This window comes from Chanodichthys erythropterus, chromosome 17 (assembly GCF_024489055.1).
Source record: "Chanodichthys erythropterus isolate Z2021 chromosome 17, ASM2448905v1, whole genome shotgun sequence".
Lineage (NCBI taxonomy): Eukaryota > Metazoa > Chordata > Actinopteri > Cypriniformes > Xenocyprididae > Chanodichthys > Chanodichthys erythropterus.
In genome coordinates, this window is record NC_090237.1 from 17682292 (window position 1) to 17703884 (window position 21593).

Consider the following 21593-nt stretch of genomic DNA (forward strand, 5'->3'; position numbering starts at 1 on the left):
CCAAGTTCATGGGTTTGATTCCCAGGGAAAGCAAGAACTGATGAAAATGTGTACCTTGAATGAGTCACTTTAAAAATGTAAATGTCATTTTGTTTCTATTTTTGACCATCTTATATTCAGCAGCCTTTTCATGTGTTGTATCAGTGTTTGAATCCATTTAAGTGGGATATAGTCCTGATTGACCATGAACTGTTGATTTGTTTATGATTGTTTCTCTCATTTTCCCCTGCATTTTTGGCATTGGGATTGCAGTTGGCTTGGCTGCAGAGCTCTGTATGGTGGTTGTGTGCACCTCAGAGAGTAACAGCCTTTAGCAGGCTGGTAATAAATCAAGGCTGTCTCATCCCCCCAGGCACCGAGCCAGAACTCAGACCAATATTTAACTTTCTAATTAAAGAAGAACTCTGCAAAAACAGAGGAACTAATTTCTCTCCTTTATTTGAGAAAGCATCATCCTCTATAAGTCTCTCTGGAAATGTTGACAATCCAAATGAAGGTTTAGTCTCTTCTATTTTACTGGCTTTTCCCAGTGTCAACATTATATGGTTATTCATGCAGATGTAACTGGGGCTTATCCACCTTTATCTCTGGAAAGTCCTATGTTAATTTGCTGCCTCGATCCTGAGTCCATTTTAAACAAATCGCTGTGGACTAAAGGCTAACCCAAGATCTCTTGTGGCACCATAGTGGGTTTAATTCCACATAGAATGACACACACACACACACACACACACACACACACACATATATATATATATATATATTTATATATATACTTTATATACTTTAGCATATCATTAACTGTGACGCTCTGAATCAGGGAAGTCTCAAGAGAAGCCAGGTTATCCTGGTATATTTTTCCGTTGATATGAAAAATTGTGTAGATTTAGCAATACGGCGGGTGTATGATGTTCATTACAATGTTATGATGAATTATGCCTTTCTCCACTGACGTTCTGAGTTAAAAGCATTTGTAAGGATACTGATTGCTAGAAGGCAGCTGTCTGACTCCGACATGGCGAACAGGAACATAGTTTCTGTAACATTAGCGACACATTATTAGCTGTTTGATAATGTAGTCAAGCAAAAGGCTAATCATATTAATTACTGTTATGTGTCCGATGTTGTAAAGAGCGAGACCATTGTGCAGCGTTTACCTCAGTAAGTTGAGTGGAGCCGGGGTTAATTTGCATATTTATCGATCCACGTATGTTAAAGGCGCTAAAGAGGATCTTTTTGTCGACTGAGAAACCAAAGACTGTTAGTGAGTTTTTGAAATGAGCGCATGCGTAAGAACAACCCCCCATTTCGAGGGAACGCCTCCCAAAACTCGTGCACAAGTATTGGAACACGAGTGTTTACCACCAGAATTCGCTGTGTCATGTTAGTGGATTCATTATGTCGGACTCACCGCAGGTAACTCATAATCTGCAGTTGTTACTCCTGTCTCCTGACAAAAACATTGCATGCGGCGCCTGTGGAGTGTGGAAAGTTACTGGAGCGCGCAGCCGCGCTCGTCTCTCACAAGGAACGTCACGGCTGTGATTGACAAGCCAGAGGGCCGATGATCGCGTAAACGTTTGGCTGATGTTTTTAAGGCCCTACCTCATGCACAGTTGATGTATATTAATATTATTCCTTTCAGTGCACCTAATAAATAGTCTTTTATCAGTTAGTAAAGACAGTTTCAAGTAATATTGCAAAAATGTATAAAACAAAACATCCTCTATAGCACCTTTAAATGAGGCAAGGGTGTAGAGTTGCATTCAAGCTGTTTTAAGGCATGAAGACATTTTTTCACAGGAAAAAAAACATTCAAATATGTCATTTTGGTGATCAATGATGGGTTTTAAGGGATACAATTATTGACTACAGTGGGACTTTAATACCATTTGAATTAGTAACTCTGTTCCACAACTGTTCAACTTTTTTATTTAGTTCATCCTGCATTTTTACTTCAAATAACTGTACGTTTCCAAGACATGCTGGGGCTTGCTGTGCCCTGGAAGCGAAGCTGCTGTTGATATGTCAAGCACAGGTCCCAGCCCTCCGCACAGGAGATTTGATTGGAAATGGTGTTTTTCCAGCAGGGCAATCATTCAGGTAGATGATTCTTTACTAAACAGACATGGGGCAGAGGAGGAAAGACTGGCTTCTGGATGCCACTGAAGAATTTGTTCACTCTGGCACATACAAACAGTTATTCTCAGTTGTGGCCTGTCGTCCATGTAAATTACAGATAGGCTCGAATTTTCTTGACATATGATGGATCATTATGTATTAGTTTTCCACAGAAACACCAGATGCGAAATCCTCCACAAAATCCTCCCCTTTATCTCTCAAAAGAACAGAATCAAATGCATCTTCACTGCTTTCACCAGCAGAAATGTATTTCAACCATCTCTGAGATGCAGAGAATGTCTAGATTGACATTTCCTTTTTTTAAAAAGGCAGCATTTGTCACTTCCTTTTCAGTGTGCTGAGCAGAGGGCGATGTGTCTGCGAACCCCATATGAGAATTTAATGCATTCTGATGGCAGCTGTGTTGTCGGCCAAGTCAAGCTGAGCCTGTTTTTGTGATTAAACAAAATGAAATTACTGCCAGCAAATGGAAAGCATGATTGATTTTCTCGGCAGATACGGTGTGCGGCTACGCAAAGGCTTGTTTAACTTCATCACAACAAATCCAATAAGGGCTGACACAGTTTCACTCTCTCCGGTCCTCAGAGCAGGTCAGGGGCTCTTCTGGCTTAAATGTGTCTCCCCGTGGAAATGGATACAGAGATTTTCCTGCACACAGTATTAGAGAGCTGTTGACAGCTGAATAATGTACATTCAATCTGTATGTAACCGTAAGTGTATGTGTGCGTGCATGTGTGTAAGCCATAATTTAAACATCCTGTCTTCATTTTGCTTGAATGTAACCATTCTGCCTCGTGCTGCAGCAGAACGGAGATGATTAATTATTCCCCTCTCCTCAGTAATGACTTCCATTACTGCCCACTTGTGATTAATTAGTGACAAGATAGAGTGTGTATGCCACCTCCCTGCCCGACTGAATCACACCCCCTCCACCAGTGACTGGCCAGACTGTCTGCTTCTGGTGGACGTCAGCCACAGTTACAGATCAAATTCACATTGAAATAGACATATATATGCTGTACTATACCTCGGTATGTCTGTGTTTTGTAGTGTAGACCGATTAATTGTGCATTAGTGAATCAGGTAATGCTTTTCATGGACATTTTCTTTGTTGACTGGGATTTTTGTCACCTTTGTGTAAGGCTGTCAGGCATTACAAAGGCTTCTGAAGGTCATATATTCTCCAGGCATCCAGCAACAAGCTTGGATTCCCCTCTGGTTTTAAAAAATTTAACTTTCTGTTTTTTTATTTGATATAATCCTAAACTCAAGTGTGGATAGGAGAGCCAGTTATATAATTACTATGGAAAATTCCTACCAATATTTCTATTGAATATAATATACACTACAATTCAAAAGGTTGGGTTCAGTAAGACTTCTTCTTTTTTTTTTTTTTTTTTTTAAGAAATTAGCACTTTAATTCAACAAGGATGCATTAAACTGTTTTCAACATTGATAATAATAATTAGGGGTGTAACAGTATGCGTGTTTGTATTTGGTTTTAACTGCTGCATGTGCAGTATTTCCCCTTAATTTTGCATTGCGCTTCAAACTAAACCATAAAACTAAATGGCTTGCCTTACAGTCAGATGCGTGTGCTGTTTAATGTATTTGAAACGTTTTCCTCGGTGCACAGCTTTCATCTTATTGTATACTTACCTGTAAATATTACAAATTCATACAAGTATTTCCATTTTTGCATAAAGAATTATCCTGAAAGCAAGCAAGTCTATGTTTAACTTTGCAGATGTCAATGAATGAGTGCCAGCATTAAAAAAAATTGTAGTAATAAATAAAAAACATTTAATTTTTCCCCTGCTGTACCTAAAACTTACCAAACCATGACTTAAAAAACTATGATATGTACCGAACCGTCATTTTAGTGTACTGTTACACCCCTAATAACAATAAATGTTTCTTGAGCAGCAAATCAGCATATTAGAATGATTTCTGAAGGATCATGTGACACTGTAGACTGGAGTAATGATGCTGAAAATTCAGCTTTGCCATCACAGGAATTAAATTACATTTAAAAAATATTGAAATAAAAATCTTTTGTAATAATTTGTAATAAAATTTCTCAATAGTTATGCTTTTACTGTATTTTAATCAAATAAATGCACCCTTGGTGAGCAAAAGAGATTTCTTTAAAATCTTCAGGATTAAAATAAAATCTACTGACCCCAAACTTTTGAACAGTAGTGTACATATTTAATGACATATAAATATTTTATGTTTCTGTCCTGTGTTTTCTGCTGTAAAAAAATAAAATGATTTAATTTAATTTACATTACTACATGCATTTTAGTGAAATTTTAAAAAAAATTAATTTAAATTACAAGTGATACTGTCAAGCACATGGATGTTTAAAAGTTAAACCCTTGTAAATTCATAAATTGGAATTTAAAATGGTAAAAAGAATTTTGAAATGTCTCTAAAATGTTAAAACAAAACCTACATCCTTGAATTAGACTCTTTAATTCTAATTGAAAAATCTATAATAGACTCACAGCAAAATTCAAAGCATGTCTGTGATTGAGATTCTGTTGAATTTGCCACAGCAAAGCTGCCAAATGTTCTCTCTCTGGCTCCTGAATATCAGGAAGCTGATTTTCCAGCTATTTCTAAACATGAGATAGGAGGAGTTGTTTCTCCCTCTGCTGAATCATTTGCTCTTTATAGTCTGAGTGAGATGAATGTGGTTTGTGATTGCATGGCTATCGAAACTATGGCCCAAAAAAATGCTTAACAAAAGCAGTGGGAAAACATTGAACAGCAGAAAAGATTTCATTTGCAGCAAGGACAAGAGAAAAGTGCTGAGGCTGGATAATAAGGACTAGTGGAAGAGAAGTGAGAAGAGAGGTCAGAAATCTGTCAAGGCCCCTGGTATTGCTTTGAGGTGAGACCTGAACATCTAAGATAGAGGATTAGTCTGGGATTGACCTGGTGTGTATTATCTGTTCGCAGTCTCCACATGGGAAAGAACGACCTGCTGACTTTCTACGATGGAGATGACCTGACTGCAAAGATATTGGGCCAGTACAGCGGTTCCCGTCCCCGCTTCAAACTCTACACCTCCATGGCTGATGTGACCATCCAGTTCCAGTCGGACCCTGCTACCAACATCTATGGCTACAACAATGGCTTTGTGGTGCACTTTTTTGGTAATGACCTGTTTAACCTTTTCTATGGCACTTTCTCAGCTTCAAGCATGTACATATTCAAAAGTTTGGTGTCAGTATGATTTTTTTTAAAGAAATTACTACTTTATTCGGCAAGGAGGACACATTAAATTGATCGTAAGTGACAGTAAAACCATTTTTATTGTTACAAAAGTTAAATAAATGTTGTTCTTTTGGACATTCTATTCATCAAAGAACCTGAAAAACATGTATCAGGGTTTCTTCAAAAATATTAAGCAGCACAATTGTTTTCAACATTGATAAGGATCATGTGACACTGAAGTAATGATGCTGAAAATTCAGCTTTGTCATCACAAGAATAAATTACATTTTAAAATATATTCATATGAAATGGTGAATACATTTCACAATATTACTGTTTTGCTGTACTTTTTATCAAATAAATTCAGCCTTAGTTTTTAATGTTTCTTCTTCCACAAACCCCAAACTTTTGAATGGTACTGTATGTCAGTCTCATTAACCTCAATTGTAGTCAGATGAAGCTCATCTTATGAGATTTATTTGAGATGCCGCGGGGATTGCCAGTCTCAGTTTGATGAAAAGGTGGTGTGGAGACGAAAAAGGGAGAGAGAGAGGTTATAGACCGAGAGCCACAGCTGGTTTAGTCCTCACCTTTCCTGGGGATAAAGTGAAGGTCATTCTATCAGCTTCTCTTGGTGGCCGACTACTGCGCAATATCAGATAAAATATAATAAGTTCTATTCTGAGGGTGGAGGAATGCAGATGATTCTTAGAGTGGACTGAAATGGACTGTTTTTCCATTTCCTTCATGCAGCTTCTGCCGGTGCAGGGGATTTGGCCTTACAGAGGCGCTAACAATTACAGTCCATGTTTGTACTCATTAACCGCATTTGCCGGGTGCCGTGCCCTCCTCTGCTCTGCCACTCTAAGGATGGACATCAGCAAAATGCCTGCCAGCTGTCTTGTACTGCTCTATTCATATTTTTAATCACAGCCAAGCTGATTCCGAGCATTTGATTTATCAGTCATTAGGCACAACACCTGTGGTTTGTTCAGGGACACGGTGGGAAACAAAAAAATTGTTTGCAAGCTTTATTGAACATTCTGTTTCTCCCTCTCTCCCTCTTGCTCTGCTAATCAAACTAATTGAGTCTTACTTTATAGGGATGAAAATCATGATTGAGAACTCACTGATGTCTCAGTTGTTTCTTCATGAAAGGTGTGAGATGAAATGAGAACTTTGATTGAAGGGATAGTTCACTCATGACTAAATATTCTATAATGTTTTCCAAACCTGAATTACTTTGGAACTCAAAATAAGATATTTTGAAGAATGTTTTAACTGTTTTTGTCCCTAATAAAAGACAATGGGGTCCAAAAACACATAGGTCTCCATTCACATTCATTGTATAAACAACAACAACAACAACAAAAACGTTTCTTTTATGATCCATGGAAGAAAAAAGTCTGAAATTACATAAGGGTGAGTAAACAATGACAGTATTCTTTTTTGGGTGAATGATCCCTTTACGTCTTTCAGACGTTTAAAGATTAAATGAGATCTTACAGATGTCTCAGTCTTTTCTCCTAGAAAGCAGTCAGATTAGATGGAGGGTTTGGGAGAATTTGATGAGAAATATTTCTCTGAGATCACATAATAATCTCCGACTTTTGATGTCAAACTTTGGCATGTTAGCAAATCTAAGTGCATTGTTGAGACCTCTTCAGAAAATCTTAATCTTACAAAAATGAAATCTAACAAAATGAAAATGCTGTCCTTGTTAATTCATTCCAAACCTGTATGACTTTCCTTCTTCTGTGGAACAGATGAATTGGTGTTTGAAGAATGTTGGTAGCCAAAGCATTTTGGTGATCATTGACTTCCATTGTATGGGGGTCATTGAAAAATAAAGCTTCAAAAAAGGTGTTTTTAAAAAATATTTTCAAAACCGATGTAATGTATATTTTTTGAGTTATGGACAATGTGTACCTGTTAACTGTCACCCCCACTTTTTGTTTTAGACAAGAAAATGCACTATCCAAACTTAAATGGTTGTAATTCAAGAATACTTTGGAGTGTAGACATAAGGCTGGTCTTGTTTTAAAGATGAAATTTGGCAGATTATTGTAGATGTGAAATAACTTATGTAAGTGAAACAGAAAAAAAAAGTTGTTTTAAAAGTTTATGTTTATGAAAATGTAAAATGTAAAAATATAATATTTTATATTTTATATAAAATATAGATTTTACAAAACAAGTTTTACTCTAAAACTGCTAGGAAATCAAAGCCAAAAATCTAAACAAGTTGAGTTCCAAATTTCAGGTTGATATCTCAAAAAAAATGAGCTTTCAGTAAGATTTTGTTTGGGCGCAGTACCACACTTTTTCACTAGATGACAACCAAGCTCCATTGGTGACTATATAAAGGCGCCTCCATTTCCATATATGGTTTGAGTGATCTGAACCATATATTTCCATTACTTTCTTACAATTTATGAAGTAGACATCCTATATAGAAGTAGTTTGAGAAGTTTGGCAGAATTTGATATGAATTCAGCCTCTAATAAACATAAAAACAACATTTATGTGGGTTATAGATCGCCGCCACAATCATAAATGTGTTTTTTTTTTACTATTAAAAACATTTTCAGACCAAACATTTTCAGACCAAAAAATTTAATTGATGTTATCTTTTGAACTTTTGGCATGAAAACAAACATGTTTCAACCAATGATTTTTCATGTTCATCTCTATTTCAAAATAAAGGTCTGAACATGCCTTATGAGAATGAAAATATGCTTGTTGCAAATTGATAAATTACTGCTCCTCTGTAATTTATTTTGAAAATCTAGAGATTCTAAGCTTTCAAATTATATATAGTTTGTCAAGATTAGCTTAGGTTTAGTATAGAATATTACTGTTTAAAATATGTAATGGCTGTGGGCCCACCGGTGGGCCCGTGACAGTTAACAGGTTAAACCAGTTTTTGTTTTTTTTACTGTTTTTATGTCGGGCAGTACAACCAATTAGTAGTTGTACTTGTACCACCTGACATGGAAAGTGTAGCTACCTACAGATAACTTGAAATTAGCAGTTTTTACCAGTATTTGAAAGAGATCTACAAACGTTTTCACTCTGCTACAAGGATCAGTTGGGGTCCTGTGGATTATGCAAATTATGTTTACTGTTATTACCTTGTCAGTTCATAATAAAAGAACCATTTTTGCAGTTGTGCCACCCTGACATTTGAGAATATACAAATTGCTGGACAAAAGTTTTTCAATTTCTCAACAGCTATAAAACAACTGATGCTGATGATTTAGTTTATTTTTTTATTATTATTATTATTTAGATGCCTTTAAAATAGTTTTCTTAGTCTGTTCATTTGATTGGATAGTTGCACCACCTGACATTTTGGGGGTGTAAGATAACAAAACATAAAATAATATGTATTATTTAAGTGTACTTACAAATGAATTCAAACTAAATAGATTTTATAGAAAGTGTCATGAATTTAAAAGGACTTAATGCACTTGAACACAAAAAATATGCATGTCATGTCATTGACCCATGGACAAAAAAAAAAAAAACACTAAGACATTTATCAAATCAAATTCTCTTATCAATCAAAAGTCAGATATTGTCATATGATCTCAAATATTTCTCATAAGATTCTCCCAAAATAATCTGTGTTACGCAAACATTCACTTTATAGCTCTATACTCTCACTGTACGTATTAAGCAGTTGTCTCATATGATTTTAGGAGAAATATCTTGATGCATCAAATGATTTTTTTTTTCTTTTTGCAGAGGTTCCCCGTAATGACACCTGTCCAGAGCTTCCGGAGATCTCTAATGGCTGGAAGACCACATCTCACCCTGACCTGGTGCATGGCACAGTGGTGACCTATCAGTGTTACCCGGGCTTCGAGGTGGTGGGCACCGAAATGCTCATGTGTCAGTGGGACCTGACCTGGAGCGGAGACTTGCCCAGCTGTGAAAGAGGTGAAAACACACACACACATACTCATGATGATAACCACTCTCTCTAAAATCCATTTTCACCCCACTTCCAAACCAACACGCACTCACTGCCTATTGATCAAGAGCAATGCTGTGCTCCGAAACTAGATGAGCTTTTGAATTCCATTTGAGGGGGGGAATTTCACAAGTGCCTGTTCGCCTCTGCAACTCAGTCCCATTCAAGGACAGGCGAGAAGTGAAGGAGGGCTTTGTGGGTAATCACTCACTTTTCTGTCTAGGGCGACTTTACGGATGAAGTAGGCACCATTTCTCTTTGCAGTTTTGGTGCATCTTCCTCCCTGTGCTCGCGCCTTACGATACATGATTTCTGTGATTTTGCAAGAATTGTGATTTCACTCTACACCGCCTCTTGAGACCGCGTCAAGTGTTTCATCAACAAATTTCAAATCAGTGTAGCTCCGCGGCTTACTGTTGTAGCCAAAGTCGCTCCAGTGCTTGAAATGAATTCTTGTCGCCTGGATATTATGTAGCTTGGACTCGCTGTGTGTGAGTGTGTAATACTGCAGGCTCCCAGGACGTCCGCAGACATTCGTCGCTTGAAGTATCCGCAGACAGGGCACACGCATGACCCCGGGGTCCAGGTCCCACCGCTGTCCCTCACAAAAACAGCAGGCCAAAAGCAGCGGGGACCGTTATCCGGTTCAAAGCTTCTCACCCGCCATGCAAACATCATTAATTTTACTCGCCTCTCCCGTCCCCTCTTACTGCCCCTCTACTGCTGGGGAGAGAATTGGGTTTGCAGCTGGGTAGACTGGAGCAAAGTAATCTTTTTATTATACTGCGCTGGATGTCCGTACACTGCCCTGAGATCAAAGTTACATGTTCTTCTTGCCTCATACTGTCTGGATGAGATGAGCGGTGGCCCCTGGCACTCTTGATTTTGTGGAACCACATGTATGAAGTGAGATGTGAAGAACAAAGGAATCAGAAAACATATACCATATATTGATTTGGACAAAAGTGTCTGCTAAATGCATAAATGTAATATTTAAAAAAAATATAAAAAAGGATGTGGAAACTTCAAGAATCACTAAATAAAATGGTTAATCATTTGTTCTGTTCCAAAGGCATTGTTTGCTCAACAAATGTTTGTATTTAAGTCATTGGTGCCACCCTCAGGTGAAAGTGAGAACTACAATACAAATCAACTAATTAGTTGACTGTAACTTTGAATGCCTAACATATAGGCTTGTTACATATTGTATAAAATTGAATATTGCATCTTTATAGTGCCATATTAATGTATTTACATGTTTTATTATGATGCTTAAATTACAAAGCCATTAAAATAATAATTTTTCATTTAGACTACCATTCAAAAGTTTGGGGTCATATTTAAGTTAATATTTTTATTCAGCAAAGATGCATTAAATTAATCAAAAGTGACACTTGCCTGTCACCGTATGTTTTTACATTCCCTCACGCACCCTGTTCGCACAGACATCATATGTCATCAGTGCGTTTCATGCTATGCAGAGTTTATGTAGGAAGATCTCAGTCACGGAGCACTGCAAACAAACAGCAGCCACCTTTTACAGTTCCTACTGAATAAAAACAACAAGCTTATGCTGCATTCATGCCATAACTACCATAATTAAGAGATGGCAACCCGTGACATTCTAACCAGAGCTGTTCACGTCCTCAGACTCTAAATTATGCGTATCCATGTCAACGGTATCAACACCGAAATTAATCTGCAACAGTCAGGTACAAGCTCTCTAAGTTGTTTACGTTCATTATTATTGTAATATTGTGTGCTTTGAGTCATGAGGTAGTTTAACACCACCTCTTGTGACACTTTGCCTAGAGCAGCTGTGTGTATGTGCGCATTCATGTGTTTTGGAGGAGGCGTGGCTTTGGATGATGATTTGCAGGGAGGGTGGGATCTTTTATTGCTAACAGGTTAACGTTAGCATTTCCCAGATCACCTACTGCACCTTTAACTTTAGCTTTGGTTGAGTTTTTATATATATATATATATATATATATATATATATATATATATATATATATATATCTATATCTGTATCAAATGCACAGTAGAGACTTTTTCAACAGAGATGAACTTTAATATTGTTTCAACTCCATTTCTTTGCTAGTCCTGTCATGCCCAGACCCAGGCACAGTGGAGCACAGTCGCAGAGTGATGTCAGGTCCGCGTCTTATCGTGGGCTCTACTGTCCAGTACATCTGTAACAAAGGCTACTCACTGTCAGGAAACAGCCTCCTCTCCTGCTACCACCGTGACTCCACCGGCCCCAAATGGAGCGAGAAGCTGCCCAAATGCATTCGTGAGTGCCTGATTTTAATCACAAATATATACACCTACAGATTCACACACAAAGGTTGTTAACTGTATAATAATTAAAATTTAATCAACTTGCAATGAAGTCTTTATGGTTTAGTTCACAGTAAAAACTCCAAAACCATTTAAGAAGAACCTTTCTTTTTTACAGAAGTTGTAGTATAGAACTAACTAACTAATATATATATATATATATATATTAATATATATATATATATATATATATATATATATATATATATATATATATATATATATATATATATATATATATATATATATATATATATATATATATATATATATATATATATATATATATATATTAATATATATATATATATATATTAATATATATATATTATATATATATATATATATATATATATATATAAATTCATTACACACAGACCGATATATTTCAAATGTTTATTTCTTTTAATTTTGATGATTATAACTGACAACTAAGGAAAATCCCACATTAAAATTAGAATATTACTTAAAGGTACAATATGTACAATTTTTGCAGTAAAATATCCAAAAACCACTAGGCTAGTGTTATATAGTGTTATATAAGCAAGGATTTTTAGAAATCTTGGCCAACTGAAAAGTATGAACTGTCAATCAGTCTGTGGCACTGCTCGGGTGTTATGAGAGCCCAGGTTCCTCTGATAGTGGCCTTCAGCTCTTCTGCATTGTTGGGTCTGGCATATCGCATCTTCCTCTTCACAATACCCCATAGATTTTCTATGGGGTTAAGGTCAGGCGAGTTTGCTGGCCAATTGAGAACAGGGATACCATGTTCCTTAAACCAGGTACTGGTAGCTTTGGCACTGTGTGCAGGTGCCAAGTCCTGTTGGAAAATGAAATCTGCATCTCCATAAAGTTGGTCAGCAGCAGAAAGCATGAAGTGCTCTAAAACTTCCTGGTATACGGCTGCATTGACCTTGGACCTCAGAAAACACCGTGGACCAACACCAGCAGATGACATGGCACCCCAAACCATCACTGACTGTGGAAACTTTACACTGGACCTCAAGCAACATGAATTGTGTGCCTCTCCTCTCTTCCTCCAGACTCTGGGACCCTGATTTCCAAAGGAAATGCAAAATTTACTTTCATCAGAGAACATAACTTTGGACCACTCAGCAGCAGTCCAGTCCTTTTTGTCTTTAGCCCAGGCGAGACGCTTCTGACGCTGTCTGTTGTTCAAGAGTGGCTTGACACAAGGAATGCGACAGCTGAAACCCATGTCTTGCATACGTCTGTGCGTAGTGGTTCTTGAAGCACTGACTCCAGCTGCAGTCCACTCTTTATGAATCTCCCCTACATTTTTGAATGGGTTTTGTTTCACAATCCTCTCCAGGGTTTATCCCTATTGCTTTTTTCTATCACATCTTTTCCTTCCCTTCGCCTCTCTATTAATGTGCTTGGACACAGAGCTCTGTGAACAGCCAGCCTCTTTCACAATGACATTTTGTGTCTTGCCCTCCTTGTGCAAGGTGTCAATGGTCGTCTTTTGGACAACTGTCAAGTCAGCAGTCTTCCCCATGATTGTGTAGCCTACAGAACTAGACTGAGAGACCATTTAAAGGCCTTTGCAGGTGTTTTGAGTTAATTAGCTGATTAGAGTGTGGCACCAGGTGTCTTCAATATTGAACCTTTTTACAAAATTCTAATTTTATGAGATACTGAATTTGGGATTTTCCTTAGTTGTCAGTCATAATCATCAAAATTAAAAGAAATAAACATTTGAAATATATCAGTCTGTGTGTAATTAATGAATATAATATACAAGCTTTACTTTTTGAATGGAATTAGTGAAATAAATCAACTTTTTGATGATATTCTAATTATATGACCAGCACCTGTATTTGTGTTATATAGCTGATTCGTATGAGCCGTGTAGGAACCCCGGGACTCCTCCCTATACCATTCAGAGCTCTGAGAAGCATGCGTATCAGGCTGGAGAAACTCTGCGCTTCTCCTGCATGAGTGGGTATGAGCTCCAGGGTGAGCCTGTTCTCCGCTGTGTCCCCGGGCACCCTTCCAAATGGAGCCATCCACCCCCGCTGTGCAAAGGTAGTCTGTGTGTTTTGCAATGTTCATGATGTGTGATCTGCATACTGTATCATTCAAGGTCTCTTTTCTTTCTGCAGTGGATGTTTATTTATTAATATGTTGTTTCTCTTCAGGGAAGAGAGTGTTTGTTTTGAATAATTGGTATGACAAGCAACATTTTCTCATTTGTTAAAAGCTCTTACTTTTCTCCCAGCGGTAGCACAGGAGTACATCGATGAACGTAGGCTGGATGGTAAGAACTTTTGCATCTTAGAAATGCACATACATTTGTCATCACAGGGATCCATCTCAACTTATTTTATGTATTTGCTATACTTTGTCCCCTACTAGTGGCCAGTGCAGATTTCAGTATGGAGGGAGCCAGTGTGGCTGTTTCCATTTTCATCCCAGTGGCCGTAATCATAATTATCATTTTGTCAATATATTTCTACTTTTCAAGGTAAGTGGCCCTACTTTTTCTGCACGTATTCTACACTTAAACATTTAGACACTATCATTCAAAAGTTGCCGTATAATTAAATCAATCAAAAGTGACAGTAAATATGTTTTTATAAAAAAAAAATTCCTAATGAATGCTTTTTAAATTTTTTAACTTGAAATTCTTTTGAACTTTCTTTTCATTAAATTATCCTGAAAGAAATGTGTTCATCAAGTAATCACATTATTATCAATGCTTTCATAATCAAATACAGCGCATTTTTCAAGCTAAACATTTTACAAATAAATAAATAATTAAATAATACTAAAAATATTTGGACTCCCAAGTACAGTTCATTAATCCACTAAAAACATTGTTTGGACCAACCGGTAAAAAGTAATTACCAGTTACATTACATTTTGTGTGCAAATGGAGATCATTGTTCTGCCACGATTCTGAATAGATGACTAAACACAGTAACATCATTTACTAATGGTTCTAAGAAAATGTTAGGTGCTGCAGTCTATTTTAAAAATATCAATTCATTGAATGAATTATTATTGAATGTTTGAATGATTCACTTCCTCACTCATAAAGACTTCACATGTTTCATTGTTGGATGAATCATCATTTTTGAATGATTCTCTTTAATGAATGATTCAATGACAAATACATTTTTTAACAGTCACTTGTCGCCACCTACTGGTGTAACAATGTAATTGATACAATCTTTATTTGAAGTCATTGATTTCAAAGGGTGATTTACGCAACTTTGATCACTACCATAGACATCAGTGTTTATATCCAAACTATAAACATCTATCCCAGTACTTTTGTGATAATTTGAATGATTGTAATTCACAGAAATAACGATACTGTGTGGTCAAAATTTCACGATTAATCAGCTCAGTCATGTGGTTAGACATTTTATTATGTAGTGCAATGAAATTTGTACAATGTTTGTGACAATGATAGTTCAAATCTCTCTCCTCTGGTTCATACAACTTAATACAAGCCATATGAATTGTGGTGGTTTGTTTGTTTCAGGGTGCAGGGGAAGTCTCTACGGCTGTCCATGTCCACATCACCACAATATGATCACATTAGAGGAGAGTCAGCTTTTGAAAACCCCATTTACGAGACTGCAGTAAGTAAGGCATGTGCTCGCCAAAAGGCTACATTCATTGGCAACCTCCTCATCTCTTGTAATATAAGTGTGTTACCACCCATCGCATCCATTTGTTGTGATATTTCATGGCAGGACTGTGAGGTACTCATGTGTTCAGTCTTACAGGTGCACATCTGCACTTTGAACACCATCTGCGTTGCCATATTGCGGGTTCATTTCTGTTATCTAATTAGCTGTAAAGTGCCATTCTGGAGTTGAAATGAAGTGGCACACAGAGCCACGCCCTCATCATCTCATCATTAGCGATCACACAGATTTACAGAATTATCTGTGGGGCAGAACACAGAAGAGGAAGTGATACATTTAACCTTATTATTGCAGAGTCTATTGGCATATCACAGCCACCTCTTCTTCACCTGCTCTCATTGTTCAATATTCACATTCAGCTCAAAGATGTAGTTCACCTACAAATTAAAATTCTGTCATCATTTACTCCCTTTCATATCACTCCAGACCTGTGTGAATTTTTCTTTCTTTTGTGGAGCATAAAAGGGATAAATTTAGCACAATGCCCCAAGTGGATGGGCACCAATGCTTGCCGTGCTCCAAAAGTATCATATGGTCAAATGGCATTATAAAACGAGTCCATATGACTTTGTAATACAGGTCTTGTGAAGATATATAATAGCTTCAATGGCACAATATGTAAGATTTTCAGATTAAAATATCCAAAAGCCACAAGAACATTATGTTCATTATAGAACATTATATATTATATATATATTTTGTTGACTTCTGTACTTGCATTATCTCAGATAAATGTTTAATCCAGAGAAATAATTTTGTAGAAATCATGGAAACACCAAAGATGCTTTAATATATTATGTTTTGTTTATTAGACAAGGATACATTTATAGACAGAAAACTAATCATTATTATATACTGTAGCTCAATATGATAAGTCTTACTGTTTGAATCTTTTTTCTTGATTATATTATTATGATATTTTAATATCGATCTAGCTTACTGCGGTGTGTAACAAGTGTCTCATAGCAGCCGCCGAGTGAACACACAGAGTAGCATTATAACAACTTTCAACATACTTAGATGTATCTAATATGATAAAACAGTGCCGTGTTACCCCACATACGCATGACCGGAAGAAGCGGAAGTGCTCGACTTTGGCATAATAAAAGTTCAGCTGCTCTCGATCCGTGTGTCGTTCGTCTCTCATTAGCAATCGCTCCAGCGGCCTCATTCATGTCAATAATCTCATCCATGAACATGATTTCTGCCCGAGTCCTATCAGATTATTTTGCCCTGGCTGTGAGGTGAAGACAACACCTCCCATGATTCCGCGCTCAATTTCGGCGTCATCATGCTACGCCTTTGTTTTGAATATGCGACCTCTGGTGGTGAAAAATGACATATTGTGCCTTTAAGTGACAAACAAACCAAAATGAATTTTGTTATTAACTGAAAAGTCTTGTTTGTGTTCATGTACACTACTGTTCAAATGTTTGGGGTCTGTAAGATTTTTTTTTTTTTAATAAATTAATACTTTTATTCAGCAAGGATACATAAAATTGACCTAAAATGACAGTAAAGTGCCATTTCTTACCAAAGTTTTTTTCTTCTTCAAATAAATGTTGTTTTTTTTAACTTTCTATTCATAAAGGTATCACGGTTTCCACAAAAAAAGTACTACAACTGTTTTCAACCTGGATAATAATAAGAAAGGTTTCTTGAGCAGCAAATCAGCATATGAGAGAGTGATTTCTGATGGACCATGTGACACTGAAGTAATTCAGCTTTGTCATCACAGGAATAATTATTTTAAACTGTTAAATAAATTAAACAGTTATTTTAAAGCTGCTGTCCGTGATTTTTGGCCATCTAGCGGTTAATAAACAGAACTGCAAGCGTCTTGCGGAGGAACATTCTAGCCGGAACTACTTTTCTCTGTGTATGTCTATGGCGAGTCACGCAGTTACTGTGATACTCTGCGGCGAGTCCTACCAGTCCGGTCTGAAATAGTCAGAATATAAACACTTATTATAAGTGTACCATAATGATTCAGGATAAGACAAAAACACGGCTTGGAAAATGGATTCATGTTGTACATTCTCATTATATAATTTTTGTCAATTTTTAACACAAAAAAAGTTGCGGACTGCAGCTTTAAATTATAATAAAATTTCAATATTGCTGTACTTTTGATCAAATAAATGCAGGCTGTAATACTTAAAAATATTTTAAATTCTTACTAACTCAAGATTTTTAAACAACAGAATATGTATTTCTAATTTGTTTCACTTATGCTCAGTTCTAAAGTATATATTTGGCTAGAAATTACTCTAGTGTGTGATTTTATAAAAAAAATATATATATTTTCCAGTCATCATATTACTGGGGGGAAAAAATCTTAATTTCAGGAAAGGTGCCTTTTCAAGCACAGCAGCTTCACTCTGTCACTTTGATATATTCCTTGGTGAGCATAAGAGACATTTTAAAAACATTAACAAAAAAACTGACTTTTGAACCATATATACAAACATCGTACTTATGTGAAGACATCAGGTTTCACAATAACAATGCCAGATCTTTGTGTGTTGCATCACTTTTAGTTGCATGACAATCAACAACCAGTGAGATTTACTATTTTGAATATGCATAATTCAAATATATATATATATATATATATATATATATATATATATATATATATATATATATATATATATAAAAAGCTTCTGGGAAGGGAAAAAAGAAAGTCACACACTTTTAGAATGACATGAAAGTGACTAAATGATGACAGAATCTTTATTTTTTGGGGTGAACTATTACTTTCATTCAAAGAAAAATAAATCTGATGCTTTTTGACCCACATTTACTTGCTCAATCACTTACATTTGCACTTTCTCTTCTCTCTCTGCATCTGCATCCCTGAAGAACAATGAGGTGAGATTTTGACTGTCAGTACTTTTACACTGATATATTGACTTTTTCCCCAGCCTGCTGCGTGTAGCATGTGTTACAGACTGCAGGTTATTCACACCTCTTATGTGCTGTGCTAGTGTCCCTCCAGATCTCTCTCTGTGTGCTATAGCACTCATAACACAGTCCCAGCAGCACCTACTGCCTGTATATACTAAACCACTCAATAACAGTTTCTGGCCCCCAGGGCCAAGTCTGCGTTTGACTGTATGTAAGTGTTTGCGGCTGGACGGATGAGTGTCTGTGTGTGTATGTGTGCGGGTTCCTCTTGCACTAATGCCCTGAAGTCATGTTCTGGAATGATCCGTGTCAGGATTCAGGAAGTAAAGATGATGCAAACAGGGGATCACAAGCACCTCTCTCAGGTGTGAAAAGAGAGAGACATGACTGTCTAATGACAAGTTTACAAAAGACTGCAATCAATATTGTGTTTTAGATTTCAGCATTTTAAAGGTTTTTTTTTTATTTCATATAAGTTATTGACTTTGCATGCTCTTTTTTGTCATAAACATCTAAAGGCTTTTTAAATAATCTACTATTTTGTGTTCATGTGTTAGATACCATCACATTGTCATTGCCCAATAGTTTATCCTCCCACCTCCATCATGTTTCCATTGCTGATTATTATTTTTAAGTTCTTTTCCTGCTTAAGTTGCATGGTATTTTTGATTTGTACAGAGACCTATGATTCAAAGCAGCCACCAGAGGTACTCTCTAGGATTCTGTTGTAAAGAAAGAGCCTGTAAGGAGAGTTGATCAATGGAATAGCATCACATGGACGAGGCTGAGAAGGTTTGAACCACTGGTATAGGGCGTCTCCATCCTTAGCATCTCTTTCATGTTGTGTTTGCAGTCGGCATTTGGTTCACATATTCCCACCCCTCACAACATGAAATGTTTTCTATATATATGTATATGCATGTTTGTATTATATTTGATGTGTTTTTTTTTTGTTTGTTTGTTTGGTCCGCAGGACACGAGAGAATACGAAGTCTCCATTTAAGTAAAACGAAGCTCGTTTTAGCATGGAGGACCGCAAGCCTTTCTCTGCATTGTGGAAGATCTCTCAGTTCCTCTCACATCTTGTGTAGCCAACTCTGCTCTTATTCTCACCTACCTACTCATCTTTTCTCATCTGCTGTAAATATCACCTTGCTTCTGAGGACTTCCACAAGTGAAGAGTGTGGACAACATGATATTATTTTTGTAGAGCTTCAATAGCATTGTCCTAGCAGAACTGCTTGTACAGTTTTTACCCGTAATTGAGCCAAATTAAGGAATTCAAAAAATGACTGACAATAGGGGAAACCATGTTATTTAGGTGATTGATGTCTCTCTAAACAGATTTTTTTTATTTAAGTCTTTTTTATTTTTGCACTCACAACACCCCCCGTTAAAACTTTATGTAATACATATTATGTAAAGTCACATTGTGAGATTAAAAAAAATCACAAGTACAAGAAATAGTTGCAGTTGTGAAATATAAACAAAATGATAGAAATACATGTTGAAATGTAAAGCAATTGCACAATATACAGTCGCAATTATGAAAAAAGACATGATATGAGCTTCCATAGCAATGACATAGTTCAATAGTTTGGGGTCGGTATGATTTTTTTATGATGTCTTATGCTCACCAAGTTTGAATTAATTAAATATTATTATACGTTTTAATAAATGTTTTTATTTGAATATATGTTTTAGAATATTATTTATTCCTGTGATGGCAAAGCTGAATTTTCAGTGTCTTCAGTGTCACATGATGCTTCAGAAATCATTCTAATATGCTGAATTTTAGTTGAAAACAGTTCTGCTGCTTCGTATTTTTTTGTGGAAACTGTGATACATTTTTTTCAGGGTTCTTTGATGAATAGAAAGGAAACGTTTTTCATCAATTTAATTCATCCTTGCTGAATAAAAGTATTAATTTCTTTAAAACAAATCTTACTGACTCCAAACTTTTGAATGATGGTGTATCATTTGCCATAAATGTAATGGTAATCATAGCATTACAAACATGAATTCCATCCTACAAAGAAAAAAAAACAAAACACTCTGTAAAACACTGCAATTATTAAACAATTAAACCTATGCATGGTTTACTGTTAATTCTTTTTTATTATTTAGAATTTTCCACATCATGAAAATGAGATATTTTACTTAAAAGTACTTTCAAATAACATCTGCCAGTTTTATGAAGTGTAGTGTTCTGCATGGAAACTGGTGCATCTGTATCCAGTGCTGTGAAGTGGGTTTCCTATTTCATTGGGGTGCTCTTAAACATTTACGTTAAGCTAAATTATGATTCGCCTGTGTGTACAGTGTCAAATAAAAATGACTGCAGGGGAAGTGCTCTCTTTCTCTGCCCTAAATTTCAGCTTTGGTTGTGTAAGCCAAAAGTAGAAATCTATGTACAGGAAGTTCTTGTAAATCATCCCTCCTTCACTGATCAATTGGCTCTGATTTTTTGATTTCCGTTTATTTTTGTATGTTTTTATACATATTATGGAACAAAATAACAATTGACTGTACTCTTTCGGCAGGCACTCTTAATATATAAATATCTAAGAATGTACATAAAATTTGTATTAGATATGACTTCAATGTATGTATATATGAGGTTTATCTATTATAGAATAGATCTTTGTTCATCATTTCACACTGTCTGTTAATATCGATGATATGGATCATCTAAAAGAGTTACGTACTTGGTCTCCATTTGAATGTTGTCCGTATTGATTGAAATGTCATTTCAGTGTAATTAGCAAAAGCTGCCAAAAACTTCACAGTTGGTCACATGACAGAATTGCATTGTGTGTGTACGTTTCAGTGTTTCACTGTCTCAAATTGAACAACAGTGTTTTGGGAACATAAGAAACAACATTTAATGGAATTCAAGGAACTCAAGTGCATTTTTCAGTCTGATAATATTATTACATTCATATTTATATTCATATTATCCAAAGCAACTTATGAGTGAGGAAGACAACATGAACAGTTTAGTAAAATTAGAATTGCTGTAATTTACAAGAGAACTGAAAAATGGTGAAAGAATAGTTTGGGAATTTTATGTGTTTGTTTTTTTTTTTTGTTTTTGTTTTTTAGTGCATTGCTAGGATTGAGTCAAGAATTCATGGAATAAATCTTGAGATGCTTCTTGATAGCTGTTGGCTGTTTGGGATTATCTTGATTCAGAATATATTTTTACTTTATTGTACTGTTCTGTGATTATTTTACCACAATATTGTCAGACCATATCTTCAATTAAAAATGATATTCCATTGAATTGTGCTGTTTTTATTTCCTTTTGT

The 21593-nt window shown here is 36.1% G+C and overlaps 1 protein-coding gene across 1 annotated transcript in view; it reads left to right on the forward strand.

Annotated features, from left to right (window-relative positions):
- sez6b (seizure related 6 homolog b) overlaps positions 1–21526 on the forward strand; it is a 228114-nt gene extending 206588 nt beyond the window's left edge. The window contains exons 10-17 of the mRNA XM_067364937.1: positions 5110–5306; positions 9118–9312; positions 11451–11642; positions 13544–13738; positions 13932–13970; positions 14069–14177; positions 15204–15303; positions 19256–21526. Coding sequence (XP_067221038.1) covers positions 5110–5306; positions 9118–9312; positions 11451–11642; positions 13544–13738; positions 13932–13970; positions 14069–14177; positions 15204–15303; positions 19256–19285 — 1057 coding nt within the window. The 3' untranslated portion in view covers positions 19286–21526. The remainder of the gene's footprint in view (positions 1–5109; positions 5307–9117; positions 9313–11450; positions 11643–13543; positions 13739–13931; positions 13971–14068; positions 14178–15203; positions 15304–19255) is intronic.
- Positions 21527–21593: the final 67 nt, after the last annotated feature.